General features: G+C 36.5%; 1 protein-coding gene across 2 annotated transcripts; it reads left to right on the top strand.

Moving 5' to 3' along the window:
• Window positions 1–710: 710 nt before the first annotated feature.
• LOC129257093 (UDP-N-acetylglucosamine transferase subunit ALG13 homolog) lies at window positions 711–15836 on the top strand. 2 transcript variants are annotated; one of them, XR_010293105.1, is made up of 5 exons: window positions 711–917; window positions 3576–3738; window positions 6963–7101; window positions 9069–11242; window positions 12175–15836. XR_010293105.1 is itself a non-coding variant. In XM_054895346.2 (4 exons), the coding sequence occupies exons 1-4, from the start codon at window positions 825–827 to the stop codon at window positions 9178–9180; spliced, it is 507 nt and encodes a 168-aa protein (XP_054751321.2). In that variant the 5' UTR covers window positions 711–824; the 3' UTR covers window positions 9181–15836. The 2 variants fall into 2 exon arrangements, 1 of the variants encoding a protein (XP_054751321.2); XM_054895346.2 differs by having other exon boundaries at window positions 9069–15836.
• The last annotated feature ends 2418 nt before the right edge of the window (window positions 15837–18254 follow it).

Below are 18254 nucleotides of genomic sequence, written 5' to 3'. Positions count from 1 at the left end.
CTTGCAATGCTTCTCGTGGAAAAGTAAAGCCTGAATCAAAATATCTATCTTATCAATTAGAAATCACTTAAAAAGGCTTTGCCCAACTTAATTTCTACAAAACACACAACTATTTCACGCAGTTGATAATCTTATTTTTAAAATATCTGTTTGCAGCAAAATGCCCATTTTGACAAATAAGTGCCCTTTGTGGCTTTGTACCCCCCCAAAAAAAAAAATTGTTCTGCCGCCCCTGTCCTAGAAAGTGGAGAAAGACATAATGTTCAGAATGGGCATGGCAGGATCAGGTGACCGTGGTATTGCAATGTAAATCGCCTAGAAAAATAATGTATTAAATGTACAAAGGTATACTACGGTATATCATTATTTTAATATACCGGTATATCTAACGCTAAATCTATCATGAAATCATTTTTTTTTTACATGTACAATATAGGGTCAAAATCGCTTGCTCACACCTTTCATACATTTTGCCCTCTTTGCCATGTCTACCACCTAAGCATTATTGGTTCATTGTTCCATACTAGTACGGTATATCGAAAGTTTGAAATGCCTTGACCTTGGCCTCGGGTTTCCATGCCTTGGGCTTGGCCTTGGATATTTCCAAATACTTTTGTGCGACCGTGAACGCAAGAACAGCGATAACGCACCGGCCGCGCACCGGCCTGGCTCACGACACAGGCACCACGGCCGGCGCCGCCACATGGATACGGTACCGGTAGTATATATGGAGCCGGCCGCCACCGCACGGAAATTATTTGTATTTTGCAGTGTGTGGCTGTGGCTTGGGCCTGAGGCTTTTTTTAAATATTGGGCTTTCTACAATGGCAGCACAACGAAATAATGTCTTTGTCACCGTAGGTACAACAAGTTTTGATGCGTTGATAGACGAAATTTCAAGTGAAAGGACTCTACAGGTAATTTTTATCTTTCTTTCTTCATTGACAATTGGGAAGGAGCTTGTTGGCTGCTTCGCGAACGGGGACACAAGTCAATTTTGCCCGAGACCATCCCGGTCTACACCAGGCAACGTGCCGTTGGTGTACGGTACTCGCGTGTCACTCCAATTAAACAAGAGTCGGCCTAGTATCGTTTTGTCACCTCTCTTGAACCTTGGAGAATAATCCCTTTCTGGCCTTATCCTGAAATAAGTCACCTCTCTTCTCTTGTGTGTCAGTGAGTGTGTGTGCGCTCGTTGTCAAACTCGAGTCAAACTCAAAGAGATGAAAGAAGTCGCTGCCGATAACGAAATGAACGGCAGTGAATGGAGTGATGACTTAAACCAGGATAATTCCCCCTTTCTGCAGCTTCAAAGCTATCCTGGGATGAAAACATGGCCTTATCCTGAAATAAGTTACCTCTCTTCTCATGTATGTCAGTGTGTGCGCGCTTGTTGTGTACAAAGTCAATGGGATCTGGGAGAGGAAGAAGTCGTTGCCGCTGACGAAATAAACGGCAGTGAATGGAGTGGCGACTTAAACCAGGATAATGCCGAAAACGTACTGTACTGTTAACTTAGGGTAGGCAATGCCTATTATCAGGACTTGTTCGTGTGATACTAGACAGACATGGGTACTCTCCAAAATGGGGTAGAATTAGCCTGGAGGCTCCTGAGCTGGGGCCCGTTTCTCAACACCTGGATTAGTTAGTCATCATATCTTTATCAACCAACCATGGAGTTAGTTCCGTTAGTTCAAATCTTACTAAACCTGTGTCGCGAAATGCTTCCTAACTAGAATCCCTTGATATCGGTGGAAAGAGCAGACAAGACGTAGCCTTAGTCTTCTTCTTCTTCTGGAAACAGTACAGTCCACCGTCTGGTGTATTGTCGTATTGTCGTACTGTCGTACTAGTCACAAAATAGCATAATTATTAAAAAGCGAAAATATGACAAAACTGCAATTATTGTGATGAATTTGAAAATTCTTTTAATCAAAATAATAGCCTTTTAATCAAAATAATAGCAGAGGCAAAATATGTACCATGCATACTTAAACTATGAAGACTGGAGCATTCAATTGCTGAGAAAATGAAATTATGAATAATTAATTTCATGACTAAAAAATCACATGTGGACGTTGAGATGGGCACCCCCGGGATAGTAAATTTTAATAGTTTACAGGAGTATTTAACCACAATGGTTTTCTTTGTAAATTAATGATAATTATACGTTTATTAAATTAGGGTTCCAAACATCATCAAAATATAGTTTAACATAAAGTTTTAAAATCTTTAGCTACCGAAACACATGATTTGACAAATTATTTGCATAAATTAGAGATAGAATTTATACAAATGTTAATAAGGGTCTGAAAACAACGAATACGAGTCCAGTTATGGGTGACCTGACGTAGAATCATTATCGATTTAATTATTTTACTATTTCAAAATGAATGCTTTTGTTGCGTTTTAACAAAAAAAATTATAGTTTCTGCGCATTACAATTATTATTGAATGATTTATCACACCTGTTATGCAATGTAATTTCAACTTCTATGATTGATTACGTAGGATTATAATTTTCAAATTTCAAGGCAGTTTTGCATGTCATAGTCTACACACGTGATGCTACTACGTCATTAAGAGAGAAGTTATGACAGGTTCAGAGGTGTTATAAATATTTAGACATGTTGTTGTCCCCGATCTTGGCAAAGAGGGCTTCGTGAAACGGTTAGCGGACAAGTAGCTCACTATCTCCGATTTAGTCAAGAAGTTAGACTTACATGTATGACGGTGTTGAGAAACGGGCCCCTGGAGAGTAAAAATCATGCTATACGTAGGCTTACTCTCCACAGAGCCTGGGGCGGGAGTGCATTGGCCCACACAAACCGAGTATTTTGGAGACAGCAATGTTGCTCCAAATACTCGTTTTCTGTGGCCTCTTGAGCCCAAACTTATGTAAAAGGGCTAAAATTCTGTTTACCCCCCTGCACGTACTAATGGTTCGTGTATTTATAAAAAAATAGACAAATTATAAAAATAATGAAGAACAGGAACTTTTACTTACACTGCAGTCTGTTATTGTCGCCATCTTTATTAATCATTTGATACTCCCTTTGAACATTAGTCTCTCTCAATAATGTGACAAACTTAATACAGTCTACTGGGGCCCATTCCGTCACATGAATCTCACTTTGCCATTATGGCAACTACTGTACCATGTAACATGGAAGAGCCGTGGTGTAGTGGTTCTGACTCTCGCCTTGTAAACAGAGGGTCGTGTGTTCAAATCCCACCGTGGTCTAGCGTCCTTTGGCAAAGCGTTAATCCACACTTTGCCACTCTCAACCCAGGTGCTAAAAAATGGGTACCCGGTAGGATGCGAAAGATATTGTATGTTTGATTTTGCCAGCACCATAATGAGGCTGCGCTGAATGCAAGGAATGCTCCCTAGGGAGTGGAAATTGTGCATTTTTTGTGCGGGATTGAAATTAATCCCAATGACCAGGGTAATAATATGCTGTAACGCGCTTTGAGCCATTCTGGGAAAAGTGCTTTATAAAAATTGGCTATTATTAACATGAATCTGCAGCCAAATTTAATCTGTTTTGTTTCCGTTTTTTTCTCATTCCCAGGTTTTGAAGTGTCTTGGTTACGTGAAGGTCATTCTTCAGATAGGACGAGGGAAGATTGAGCCCCAGCAGATCAAAAATAAAGATTTTTGCCTTGAGGTTTACAGATATAAGGACTCTATTGCAGAAGATATTCAAAATGCTGATCTTGTCATTAGTCATGCAGGTATTTTAAGAGTTGGTTTGGGACAAACAGTTGACTGACTTGTTATTAGGCTTGACTTCATTAATGGCTACATGTATACAGAGCTGCCAACCATTACGTTTTTGCCGTAATCATTACGTTTTTTCATTCAAATTCCGGCATTATGGTTTTTCTTTTCAAATTACGTTTTTTGACAATTTTGATAATGTGTGTACAGAATTGTATGTATGTGGAGTGCGTGTTGAGCCCGAGATGAGCCTGGTACTTGCGCGTGCGTAGTCGCCCGCCGGCCGGTTTTCCAACGCACTTTAATAATTTGATAGCGTGCACGTACATATACGTTAGTTGAATATGCGAGCGGCATGCATGGTACGAATCGCGATGTATAGCGACTGGTAAATACGTCTGTAAGGATGATGACGTCATCCAAGATGGCAACTTACGATGACAAACGAAAGGATCGAGGATGATTATGTTTTGACGGGCGGTACTGTCTGGTAAATTTTCATCAACTCGTATCAAACAAATACGATGAATTCGGCTGTGAAAAGACCTGGAAAGCTCTTCATTGTCCCCTGAAGTAATAATTCTGGGTGATATTCAACATTTATTGATAGTTTTACATGATTTATACTAGAGAGATGTCCTACTGCCTTTGGAATTCATTAAAAAAGTCGGCACTTTAGCATTCAGTTTAGCAGGAATGGGAAGATTTCTTCCCCAGTTCTGGCGGCCTAGATGTCTGCTCTATAGTGCTGTCACTGCTGGGGATGATTGAGTGTGCGTGCAGTGTGATTGAGGCTGAGCTGTGCACATGGTGAAGTGATTTACGATGGGACTTTTGTGGAATGATTTCAACTTCTTATCTATACCTAGATCTATTTGAATTTTAGATTAGATTGATTTATGAATAATTTTTCTATATTTGTGGAATGTTACATGTACACTTCCATTTTATGACACTTTAATTTTAAAGGGTACTGTTTGGCAAAAACAATGTTACTTCGGAAGAGAAGTCTGAATTTATGTCACCTTTTTTTTTTCTTTCTCTTAGTCTACAATTTGGTAGTTTTGTCAGGAAACTCAACATAAAACAATTAATTATTTTAGAAGTGGAAAGGAAGCCCTAAAAATGTTCACCAGAACTGATTTTGGTGCCCCTGAATTCCTGAAAGAATTTTTTCTCGACAGATCTTCACTTTGATAAGTGCCGGAGTAGGTTGCACTGCAAAATGAAAGGCCTACTTGTCATTTTTAGAAAAATTTGCCTAGGTGCCCATTTGACTAGAATAAAAGTGGCCTTGATACCCCTTGAAATTTTGGGGCATCCAAGGCCACTTTGCTGGTTGCCCCAAACTGAAAGTGCCCATTTAAAAATGGCCTTGCCCCTCCGAATTCTTAATTCAAGCCCTGCTACTGACTTAATTAAAGTTGGTAGATTATATCAAATGGCCCAAGACTAAGCTGGGTCCAATTTGTAACACTCCGTTACTTAGCCCAGACTAGGCCTAGAGATTAACTTTTTTTAAATTGTTCACTGCATACATACTTTTTGCATTGGATGTTTGTCGCATGTGGTTTTAAGGTTCGTTTTAACACATTCCTTTTTTTTGTTGGAAATTCCTTTTTTTGGCCATAATGATTCCTTTTTCTGCTTGCACAAGGTTGGCAGCTCTGTGTATAGTGGCAGAATGTGAATCCAAAGGGTTTTTTTTAAAGGGGATCTCAACAACATATATAAAATTGGATTCACATTAAGGCACCCTATCAAAAGTCTGTGCTGGGCGATTCCATGTTAGAAAAATCAGCCATTTTCACAACATTTTCCAGCCTGCTGTCCAAACGAACAAAGAACTTCAATTTGCTTTGTGGTAATATTAAAGTACTACTGGGAAGACAGGCAGAAAACTGACAAACAACAAAAATATGTTGTTCATAGGTGAATTAGGGCTTAAAGTGTTGCGTGTCGTACGGGACATTTGTGCGTCCCGTACGGCACAACATTTTCACCTATAATTTACCCATAATCAATTTTTTTTGTGTTGGTTATTAGTTTTTCACATGACTACCCGCTATAGCTTTATCATTGAGAAAATAAAATATTTTATTGCTCAAGCCTTCGGCTAGGAAACTAGAAATTGTTGTCAAAATGTCCTGTACGACACGTATGGAATTGCCCTGTTGCAGTTTTAGGAAAGAACATCCAGTGGAATTGCTGGAGAACAGTTTGGCCCAGACTTTTATGTTCATAATCAATGACAAGCAAACCATGTAACAATGTACATGTATTTCCCATGAATCCAGCAGAATAATTCCTTTATATTAATAACTCTCCATCAATGTATTAAGCTTTAAACAAGTGTGGGTCTTTATCTGGAAGTGTCGTGGTGTAGCGGTTCTTACCTGCCTTGTAATCAGAGGGTTGTATGTTCGAATCCCACCATGGCCTAGCGTCCTTTGGCAAGGCGTCAATCCACACTTTGCCACTCTCACCCAGGTGCTAATTGGGTACCGGTAGGAAACAACCGTCATTGTGGTTGGTTTAGCAAGTGTGCGCCTAACAGGCTGCTTGAAATGCTATGACTCCAGAGACCGGGTAATAATAATTGTGAAGCGCTTTGAGCAGTCGTAGATTGATAAAGCGCAATATGAATGCCAATTATTATTATTATCTTCTCATTTATTATATTGATAGTGCTTTGTTTCATGCTCAAGTTAAAGTTGTGATTGATATAGCCATATTAGAAATATATCCTGAACATCTGAATTTCATTTTTCAATACGAAGGTAGTAACCGGCATACAATATGATTAGGGGAATTAATAGGTTTTTTCCCTCCATCTAAATTTGTCTTCAAATTTCCCACTGCTGTTGGGATGAAAAAATAAAAAATAAAAGACAGGACGGAGATACATGAGATACATGTATGGAACAAGAAATGTAAATGAATGAAAAAAAACAAGAAGGAAGGAGGAAGCGGGGAAAAATAGTGAGCAAAAAGAGGCAATGAAAAAAGAAAGGGGAAAGGATAAAATCACCTTCTCTCTTCCCACATCTTATTTTGCCAATGAATTTGTTGACATATTGTTGAGGGGGAGGGTGTCACTCAATTCTCTAGCAATGCTCCTGGCCCCCCCCCCCTCCTGCATGTGGTCCCCCAGTGATCCTACTAGAAAAAAAAAAATATATATATACAAGGGATTTGAATGTACTTTTAAAATCTTGTGTGATTGGCTTGATTTCAGGAGCTGGGAGCTGCTTAGAAACCCTAGGAGCAAAGAAACCACTTCTTGTTGTTATCAATGAACTCCTCATGGGGAATCATCAGTTGGAACTTGCAGATCAGCTGTACAAAGATAAACACCTATTTTACACAACACCTAGGTATAGTTAATCACAGATATTTTTTATTTTTTTTTTTAAATTATTATTTTGGGGGGCTATCCCTGGTCATCAGTCAATGGGTCTTTCAATTTTTGTCTCGCCCACCAGAGGTGAAGGTGAGACTTAGGGATCAAAATGTCGTCCATCCGTCACAAACATTATGATACATAACTCCGCTTCCGTAAGTCATTTTTTCATCCAAACTTGATGGTAGATGAACTTACGTGACCTGCATGTTATGCTGCAGTCAGAGGTCACATGGTAAGGTCAAAGTTCATGTTCAGGTCAATGTTAAAGTTTACATGCAAGACTCTTATGACACATAACTCTGCAACCATAAGTCACTTTTCCAACCAAACTTAGATGGTAGATGTACTTTGGGGACCTGCATGTTATGCTGCAGTCGGAGGCACATGGTAAGGTCAAAGGTCATTTTCAGGTCAATGTTAAAGTTTACATGCAAGACTCTTATGACACACAACTCTGAAACCGAAAGTCACTTTTCACCCAAACTTGGGTTGTTGATGTAGGTCACATTGTAAGGTCAAAGGTCATTTTGAGGTCAACATTAAAATTTTTATGCAAGACTCTTATGACAAATGTTATTCCATCCCAATAATTTCACAATGAACTTTTGGTACAATTCTGTTGCATGCCCTTGTAAATCGCGACAATTCTGGTAATTTCCACAAGTGGGCGAGACACAACATTGCTTATGCCTTGATGAAATTTCTTGTATTCCATTTGCCAGAAATAAAATAAATAAATGAAATAAATTGCTGCAGAAAACATATTTTAAAAAGCTTGCCTTTTTGTTGGTGTATAGTACAAGTAAATGCCTTCTTCAATCTTACATGCATGTATCTATATGGTATATGTATGTTCTTGTTAAAATGTAGTTTTACCTCAGATCGTTGTAATGGTAAATCCTAATTAGGTGTTTGATATATAAAAAAGAATGTAATGAAGTTCTTTTTGCATTGACTGAAAGTTGTGGAGTGTATAATCTTAGTCCACATCAAATCTTGATGTGGGTTGTGACCATCCTGAGTGAGGACTTAGTCTGCAATTGGTGTACGGTAACGCAGTATTTAAGTCAACTTAGGTCTGCCTATATACAGAAGTCGTTTGAATTATCATACTACATGTACATGTTGGTGATTTGATTATAAACATGAATTTGATTTAACATGAACTTTCAAGCTACATGTAGAATTTTCCTTACTTATATTTACATGTATAGTAAAAAATTAGTATACAGATACACTACTCTCAGGCAAAAGTCCCAAATTTCAGTTTCAGAGTGTTTAAAGTGATAATTCTTACAGTAAAGTGTTTTGTGAATGTACACCATTAATAGAACTATTGACAGATGTTTTTGCAGTTTTGCCCATGTGTAATGTTATATTTCATGAAAAGTGGTGCAAAGTTGGCCATTGTGGAGATGCAAAATTGCTTTTCTAAGGTTAAATGTGTAAATTTTCAAGGTACATGTAGGTTCAACATTGCATGCCTGTTCCAGGGTTAGTCAACTGTAAAAGCAACGCATTTGTAATATGTTATAGGGTGGGGGTTCAAAGTTTCACTGAATATCAATTAATATCATTTGAATGGAGGCAAGATAGATAAATTTGATATGAAAAATGTTGCAAACCTATTTGATTGCCAAACTGTATTCTAGTCATTTTGTAAGTGATGTAGAGCATAATCTCCAACATAAACCATCCTTTTTTATAATTTCAAATTAAGTATGAAATAAATAAAAATCCTCAGTCACAACACTGAACTTTGCTGCATGTGGAACTTCACAGAAGTTTTGTCAATACATAAACAGGATGATATTGATATTATATGGGGAAAGTTGCTAGGCAATTTTTTTGCTCTTGCAAAAAAGAAATATCTTTAAAAAAAAGTTCAACATTTCTCTGACAGTGTTATCTTTTCTCTTTTTTGTCCTCCAATAACAGCAAACTAGCATGTGATCTTGAGGGCATGGATTTCTCTCTACTAAAGCCATTCCCTCCTGGTGACCCATCCAAGTTTTCATCATTCTTGGACAAAGCTTTAGGAGTGTCCTGAGAATCCATGCAGAGAAGCAATGTGATGCATTCCAATTAAAGGTTTATTAATTTTCCCTGATACTTAGTTAAAGCAGAAATACATTAAAAACAGATCAGTGCAATTCAAGAAAAATCCAATGAATTGACTTGTAGAGAGATTCTCCATTATTTCTAATTGATTGAATACAAAATTTGAAGAATTCTTGTTTAATACTCTATTTCACTAAACCTAAAACATAATAACTTGATTTCCTTATTTTCTATGAGTATCATATATTTATCATGGGGTCAAGTGCAAAGGTTAACAAAGTATAATTCATTGTAATTTCACAGTACATTTCACTGGAGCAATATTGGAAATTTTGAGTATAAAAAATCTAATTATTAGAATAATTTCTATCTCCCTTTCAAGAGTGAAATTTTCTTTGTTTGGAGTACATGTACGCTTCACATTTTCTCCTGAATTTGTGTTGCTGCCACTAGCAGTAAAATTTGCAACCTCATCTGTAATTGGGTAGCCACTCCACTCACAGCTTTCTTAATGAATTTTCAATAATATATTGCATTTATTTTAATACCTAGCGCAATGCGACATCACATAGTAATCCGTGCAATGATGCATTGTAGACGGTACATGTGCAACAGTATAAATGTTTGGCATTCAGCCTTCTATGTGCCTGCATACAACAAGCTAAGTATGCATTGTATAAAAAATAAATGAATCCTTGTAGTTGTAATTACGAAAGAGAAGCTGCTCAAGGCAGTGTATACGTGTACATTTATTCTCATACGGTGCACCCTGAGTCTCTGTCACAAGTGGGATGTAAACCGTCATTTCTGTGGACTCAGTGGGCGGGAAGATCACAAGACCACATTGGCGCTCAGAGACTATATCGATGTACATCCATACTTTACTGATCTTCAGGGCAAAAGCGCAAGAACATATAAGAACATGTCAACAAGAACGTGTGAACAGATCCACCCAAATACAAGTGAAATATCACTATTAGGTGGATATATACATCCTGGGAAAAATTATTAGACCATGCTTTCTTTCATGTGGTTTCTGTATTGTGAGAGTGAAAATAATTGATAATAAATCAATGTCTTTTCTAGATCTATATGATTTTCATAGAAGAAATGTTTAATTAGGTGGTTTGTCAATGACAGATCACCTCTTAATTTCGTCAGAATTTTCTTTATTTATTTATTTTTAGCACCTATGTTTGTCGCCAACTTTTCTCCGAATTGGTTGTATCAAATTGGCTGATTTTTCTGTCATATATAGTATCTATCATAGAGACGGCATTCTAAGCTTTTCAAGGTCATCTGGTCATGATGACGTCATCTACGCGCCATTTTGTAAAGTTCTTAATTTGATCATATCAACATAACGGATCATTAATAATCAATCATATTCACATCAAATAAACTTTAGGTCAAAGATCATCTGTCAATGTCATCAAAGGTCATGTAAAGGTGTAAAGGCATACGCGTGCGTCAAAGCAAAAAAAATTCTCAAAATGGCCTATAAAAATTTTTGGGTACGTTTCAGGTCATTTTAAGCATTTCAACATTTTGCGCGGGCGCACGTATGCGCGCGCATTTTCGTGCGTAACAGCGTTACGCATTATAAATTCGCTGTTTTTTCTATGCGAATCTATTATTGATATAATTCTGATCAAATTGATACCTCGATCAGCTCTCTACGATCATTAATGAGGGAATGAGCACCCATTAAAGTTTACAGCACGCATGCGCGCGAGCTCTTACCATAGGCTCTATATGGGCAAAAACATGCCTATTCAAAATTCACTGGAGCTCTTCAGAACGAACGGGGACCCCCAATTTTTTTTCATATTTCGATAGAATATGAATCATACATATGATTTCATGTCTCATTGGATCCTAACGTATATTATGACGTCATCAAAATGGCGTCGAAAGTCAAAATATCAATTTTGCGTGTTATGACGTCATTATAATTATGCAAATTTGGCTCTAACTCCGTGAATATTGGTCAATTTTCGCCCAATTTCGGATATGTTGTAGCTTAGGTCCTACTCTTTCTGTATTATTAGGTGGTCTGTCAACGACAGATCACCTTTTATGTTTGTCCGAATTTTCTTTCTTTATTATTTCTTATTTTTATTTCCTCCATTTCTTGTGGACAGCAAATCTCAGAAAGTTCATATTCAATAATCATCAAAATATCACCACATATCAACATCAATAAGACCTCAATTCTGCAAGAATCTTAATGTCATGACTTCATCATGACGTCATCTAGACGCCATTTTGTAAAATCACATTATCAATCATATCTCCATTATCAATTATCAAAAATAAATCAAATTCACATGACATAAACTTCAGATCAAGGGTCATCAGGTCATGTCATCAAAGGTCACCTGAAGGTCACGACGCGCGCGTACGCGCGCGTCAAAATTTTAAAATGCTAAAAATCACTTTTTGACCAAAACAGAGTACGTTTTAGGTCATTTTAAGCATTTCAAAAAATTGCGCGCGCAAACGTATGCGCGCACGTTTCCGCGCGTAACGCCTCAATGCAACTCAGAAACACTGTTTTTTTTATTTCATTGCATTGATAATATAATTTTGAGCAATTTGATGCCTTGATCAACCTTCTACGATCATTAATAAGGAAATTAACACCCGTTAAAGTTTGCAGCACGTGTGCGCGCGAGCTCTCACTATAGGCCATATATGGGCAAAAACATGCCTATAGAAAATCCGCTGTAGCTCTTCAGAACGCATGGGGACCCCCAATTTTTTTTCCATATTTTGATAGAGTATGAACTAGAGTTATAATTTCATGTCTCATTTGACCCTCAATTATATTATGACGTCATCAAAATGGCGTCGGAATTCAAAAAATCCATTTTGCCTATTATGACGTCATTATAATTATGCAAATCTTGCACTCCGTGAATATTGGTCAATTTTCACCCAATTTTTGATATGTTGTAGCTTAGTTCTAACTCTTTCTGAGTTATTGCCTTTATTTTTCATTTTGATAGACAAATCATCCTCAAAAATTGCAAATAATAATGGCATGTCATTTTTACTCATTTTGCGTGTAATCTCTATGGGACATGACTTTTTCTCAAAACTAGATTCTACATTCTTCTATTTCGTAAGCCATATCTCCAATTTTTGTTGCTAGTTATCCCTGAGCTTTTAGTATGTTGTAGCTGAGATTCTAAGCTTTCGGTTGCGTTTCCTTCATTTTCCGATCAGATGTCGGGATCATGCCCGTAATTCACTTGCAAGATTGGATTTGAGATTCTGGTGTTTTGCTTACGTGTTAAGTCTATGGGAAATATTCTAGCTCAATCGGTTAGGCGTCAGACTTACTTCTCATTCCATCATGCAGGCAGGGGTTCGAGTCCGCGGGTGAACATGATTTTTTTTTTTTTTAGCTATCTTGCCCCCGATCAATTATAAGAATTCTAACAAATAATAGCTAAAATATTGCAAAATAAAACAGATTATAATTACTTTTTATATCATATCTATTTATCTGTCTGTCTATCTACCTACATCACATCTCTCTGTCTAATATATATTTTTCTGTTTGAATACGTCCCTCTCTCTCTATCTATCCATATGTCTGTCTGTCTATCTACCTACATTGTATATCTATTCTGTCTGTTTATCTATCTATCTCTCTCTTTGTGTGTCTAATACGCTATATTTATTATTTATTTATTTATTTATTAACAATATTTCAACAGGATACCCAATCAACAAAAAATTGCTCTCCCTTGGGGTCCTGCATATTAAAAAAACAATCACAATATATCTTGTTATAAACATAAAATTAACATGAGAAAATGTACATACATTATGATATATAATTATATTTAATTATTATATATATGTATCTATCTGTTTAGATATGTCTATCTATCTAGCCATCTATATATCTGCCTGTCTCTATCTATCTATCTATATATCTGTCTGTCTGTCTCTCTATCTAGCTATCTATCTATTCATCTATATGTCTGTCTCTCTATCTATCTCTGTCTCTCTATCAATCTATATGTCTGTCTCTTACGAGATAGCTCGTAATAGCTTCATGATATGTCTGTCTCTCTATCTATATGTCTGTCTAGATCTATCTGTCTATCTATCTATCTGTCTGTCTCTCTTTCTATCTATATGTTTATCTATGTTTTATTAATATAACCACCAATCATCTCTCTCTCTCTCTATCTATCTATATATCTATCAATCAATCTATCGATCTATAAGTCTGTCTCTCTATCTATCTATATGTCTGTGTCTCTATCTATCTATATGTCTGTCTCTGTATCTATCTATATGTCTATAGATAGATATATAGATAGATAGATAGTATCTATCTATCTATCTATATATCTATCTATATATCTATCTATATGTCTGTCTCTCTATCTATCTATATTTCTGTCTCTCTGTCTATCTATATGTCTGTCTATCTATATATCTGTCTATCTATCCATGAAGCTATCACGAGAAGGAGAACCATCTTCCAATTTCTCTCTTAATCCTTTGTTATCGCTTCCTTGAGGCGAAGGAACGATATCTAACATCGATCGGCGAGCCGCCAGGCGAAAGTTAGAGCCCGCTTACATAACGCGATAGGACCACGCATGAAGCTATTACGAGATAGCTCGTAATAGCTTCATGATATGTCTGTCTCTCAAATCTATATATATATTTCTGTCTATCTATCTGTCTGTCTCTCTTTCTATCTATATGTTTATCTATGTTTTATTAATATAACCACCAATCATCTATCTATCTATATATCTATTAATCTATCTCTTTATCTATAAGTCTGTCTCTCTATCTATATGTCTGTCTCTCTATCTCTATCTAAATGTCTATGTTTTATTAATATAACCACCTATAATTTATCTCTCCATCCATCACTCCATCCATCTAATATAATTAGGTGGTCTGTCAAAAATTGACAGATCACCTTTTATGTTTGTCCGAATTTTCTTTCTTTATTAGGTGGTCTGTATCTCCATTGTTTTAGCTTCGTTTTCACTGAGCTTTGAGTATGATGTAGCTGAGACTCCAAGCTTTCTGTAGTGTGCCCTCCATTTTTCAATCAGACATCAGGATCATACTGTAATTTTGCTTGAAAAATTAAATTTCAGATTCCCGATTTCCGTCTACGTGTATTACATATGGGCAACTGCTGTGGTCTATTGGTTAATCACTTGGACTGATAAGGCCCTCATTCCACTGAACGAAGATCCTTTAAAGACCACTGAAAGATCCCAAATTGGTAAGTTCTTTCAGCAGTCTCTAAGACCATAGGAAAATACTGTCTCAGTGGAATGGCTCTGAAAAACCTGAAAGACCACTGAAAGACCAAAACAACTTTGTCAACAAGATCCCCTTAGGATCTTGAAGACAGCTGAAAGTCAACTGAAAGACCAATAAGATCATGGAGAGATCACTGAAAGATCATCTGACACATTGCCAGAGATCTTCGAAAGATCCATCAAGATCTCTGAAAGACCAACTGAGACCAATGAAGGAACAATGAAAGACTAACCAAGACCCTCAGGAGAACTCTGAAAGACTGACTGAGACTACTGCATAAGTTTGAATGAACAGATAACAGCTAGTGTTCTGTACAAGCTCATTGATCCTGGACATATACTTCTGATAGTCTGCCTAAAATCTCTTCAGCCTTCTCCCTCCACAATGGTTCTTTCTTTAGTGTATTCTTGTAATCCTTGAGATTTTTGTTGTAAAATTCTGGGTGTTTACAGAGCCATTCTAGCAAATTTTCTTCTTCTCGTTCAGAAAGTGCCCATGATGCTTTTTCCTTTCATTTTTTTTTCTGGTTTGCTCTGCCCTCTGAAATATTAGAGTCCGACTCCGCCATAATTTCATCCGGGGCGTCTTCCAAATCAGGAGGCATCGGGTTATAGGCAGACCTTTTTTCCTTGTACGGCATGAGTAAGACTGATTTAAATTTGTGTGAACAGAGTGAGTTCAAATATTGAAATGCCGTTGTTTTTATAATTGCTTTGCTGAACTTCACTAGTCCCTCGGTGATCTTTCAATGGTCTTTCAATAGTCTTTCAGAGATCTTTTATGCAATAAATGATCTTTGGACGATCTCCATACATGTCTTTCATTGGTTTCTGTAGACTTATGCAGTTTTTTAAATGATCCCTCCTTGATCTCTCAGCAGTCTTTCAGCGATCTTGGCAAAAAAAATTGGAGACTGTCAAAAGATCATGGAAGGACTAATAAGACCTTTGATAGTTTATTGAGAGATCGCTGAAAGACTACTGAGAGACTACTGAAAGACCATTTTCCTGAAAGACCGCTGAAAGACTGTTTTGAACTGTTTCAAAAAGTTTTGGAGATCACTGAGACCATGAAGACCACTGAAAGATTTGTCAGGAATCGTAAAAGACCTTGGAGATCATTGAAAGACCATTGAAAGATCAAGCAAATTTCATGGTCTTTCAGCCATCTTGCTTCAGTGGAATGGGGGTATAAGTAAAAGGTCCCCGGTTCGAGTCCGACTCCTGCAACTTTTTTTTTCTTTGTTATTCTTTTTTTCACCTTATTTCTTATGTCCATTGGAATGTATATAGGTACACATATTGCAATAAATAACCATTTTAAAGGTCATTTTCCATGTTTTTCATATAATTTCTCAGTATCAAGCCTTTTTTACGTATCTAATGCCTATACCACCATCTTTCTTGATTATGTTCATTTCCTATGTTCATTTTAATCACATGGATTATGATAGTGATCCTGATGATGCTGTTGATGACCATGCTGATAATAATGATGTTATGTATGATCATAATGATGATCGTTATGTTGCTTATCTCTGGTAATATCAAATGGTCATGAGCATATTAATGATCATGATCATCATAATAAACATATTACAGAGAGAGAGAGAGAGAGAGACAGAGAGACAGAGAGAGAGAAAGAGAGACAGACAGACAGAGAGAGAGAGAGAGGTTAAAAGAGGAAAGATTTTTCTTTCTCTGTTTCTCTTTTTAACATTACCATCATCACCATCATTACCAATTTTATCATGGTCACAAGCTGCGTTGTATTTATCATTAATCTTAGTTTATTCTGATCTGTCACTATCAATTTTTCCCGAAAATTATCATCGCCGTATCATTTTATGATATTTTTGCCATCATCAAAGGTTTGGGGCAAAAGCCTCCTACCAACCACCAATGAAGTCCGTTGAAAAAGAGAGAAAAGAAACAAATAAAAGAGGAAAATAGAAATGATAGATCATGGTCGACTTTCCTCTTTCAGCATATCTTCTGTATTTTTATCATCATCACAATCCCTTTTTTCATTATTGCCATGATTATCAACATATTCATCATCATAATTGTCTTTAATATGGTTCTCATTTTCCAAGTATGTTTATCAAGGTAGCACAAATATCTCAACATTCCAGCTTATCATTATGTGTGTGCGTGTGTAATTAAGTTTATACAGACGTGTATCAATCAGATATGATTATTTACGCCCGAGACCGACCTTTAACGTCAACGTCCGATAGACGTGACTAGGACCCGAACCTCGAACATCTGCAGCAATTTATAACTTCCTCAATGTAGCTTAGATTACAGGCGCACGTCACAACGCCCATGCAATTAACTTCTGATATAAGTGGTGATGACGTCTCAAGATGGCGGTATACCACTAATCACAATGGAATTGTTCGTTGCTTTTTAAAGAAAAATTCATACTTTATGTTGTTCCATCAGTTGTAAAACAACAGTAGATTTTTTTTGGAAAAGAAAGGAAAAAAAGGGGGAAAGGGGAACAGAGGATCAGGTACATGGTCTAAAATAATTGTCATCGCTGTCATTATCATGATCATCATTATAAGTGATTAAAGGCAAGGGAGCACCGCCTTTACACTTTAGTGATAAAAAAAGAAAGTACTCCTCCGCCCCCCCCCCCAATAAAAGCGGGGAAAAAGGAAACGTAAAAGAGGTGCGTTAAAGGACAAGTACTTCATTTTTCCCATTTTTGACATCATTTTGTCCCTCATTGTATTAAGTCTCGACCTTCCCCACTTTTTTTTTTTTTTTAATTATCCTTGGATTTTTTCCATATTTTTTCTATTATTCAAATGATTTGCCATGATAACAATAAAATTGTTCGGATGATAATAAACAACTTTATTCAAAGTGACCCAGGACAGACTTTAATTACATTATTTACGGGTGCTAATGTCCTCCAGGTGGTCTCTTCTCTGACAAAGGTACTGATTCACAGTCAACAAATTAAAGGGTCTGAAGCATTCATGGGCAGGGATTTGCGTGGTAGACAATGAGACTGACAGGCAATGGTTCATAAACCTTTCTCTTTCAAATAAGTGCACGAGTGGTGAGGAGTCACTCAATTCTTGGAAGTCTTTTGTTTAGAGTGATGATAAACTTGACATCAAAGACTAAATTGGGGAGGGAGCTTTACATAGCTTTGACACATGTTCAATTATTTAAATTTCAAGAGTGCTTATTTAGTTCTCATGATCAAAGTTGTCAATAAAATAAAATTTCTAAATTATCATTATCATCATCATAATCATTATCATCATAATCATTATCATCATCATAATCATTATCATCATCATCACTATCACCATCATCATCATCATCATCACCATCATTATCATTATCATCACCATTATCTTCTTAATTATCAATTCAAACATCAACTGAATTTTATTACTTCATTTAATACTTCACTATTATAATCATGATTATCATTATCACAGATTATTTCCATTTCCTATGCACTTTTTTTTAGCAAAAGGATCATGATAATGATCATGATCATCATCACTATCACCATCATCATCATCATCAACATTATCATTATCATCACCATTATCATCTTAATTATTATCAATTCAAACATCAACCAAATTTTATTACTTCATTTAATACTTCACTATTATAATCATGATTATCATTATCACAGATTATTTCCATTTCCTATGCTCTTTTCTTTTAGGAAAAGGATAATGATAATGATCATGATAATGCTGTTGATGAC

Source organism: Lytechinus pictus, chromosome 3 (assembly GCF_037042905.1).
Source record: "Lytechinus pictus isolate F3 Inbred chromosome 3, Lp3.0, whole genome shotgun sequence".
Taxonomy (NCBI): domain Eukaryota; kingdom Metazoa; phylum Echinodermata; class Echinoidea; order Temnopleuroida; family Toxopneustidae; genus Lytechinus; species Lytechinus pictus.
The sequence above is the reverse complement of the archived record's forward strand: the minus strand, read 5'-3'. Positions and strand labels throughout refer to the sequence as shown.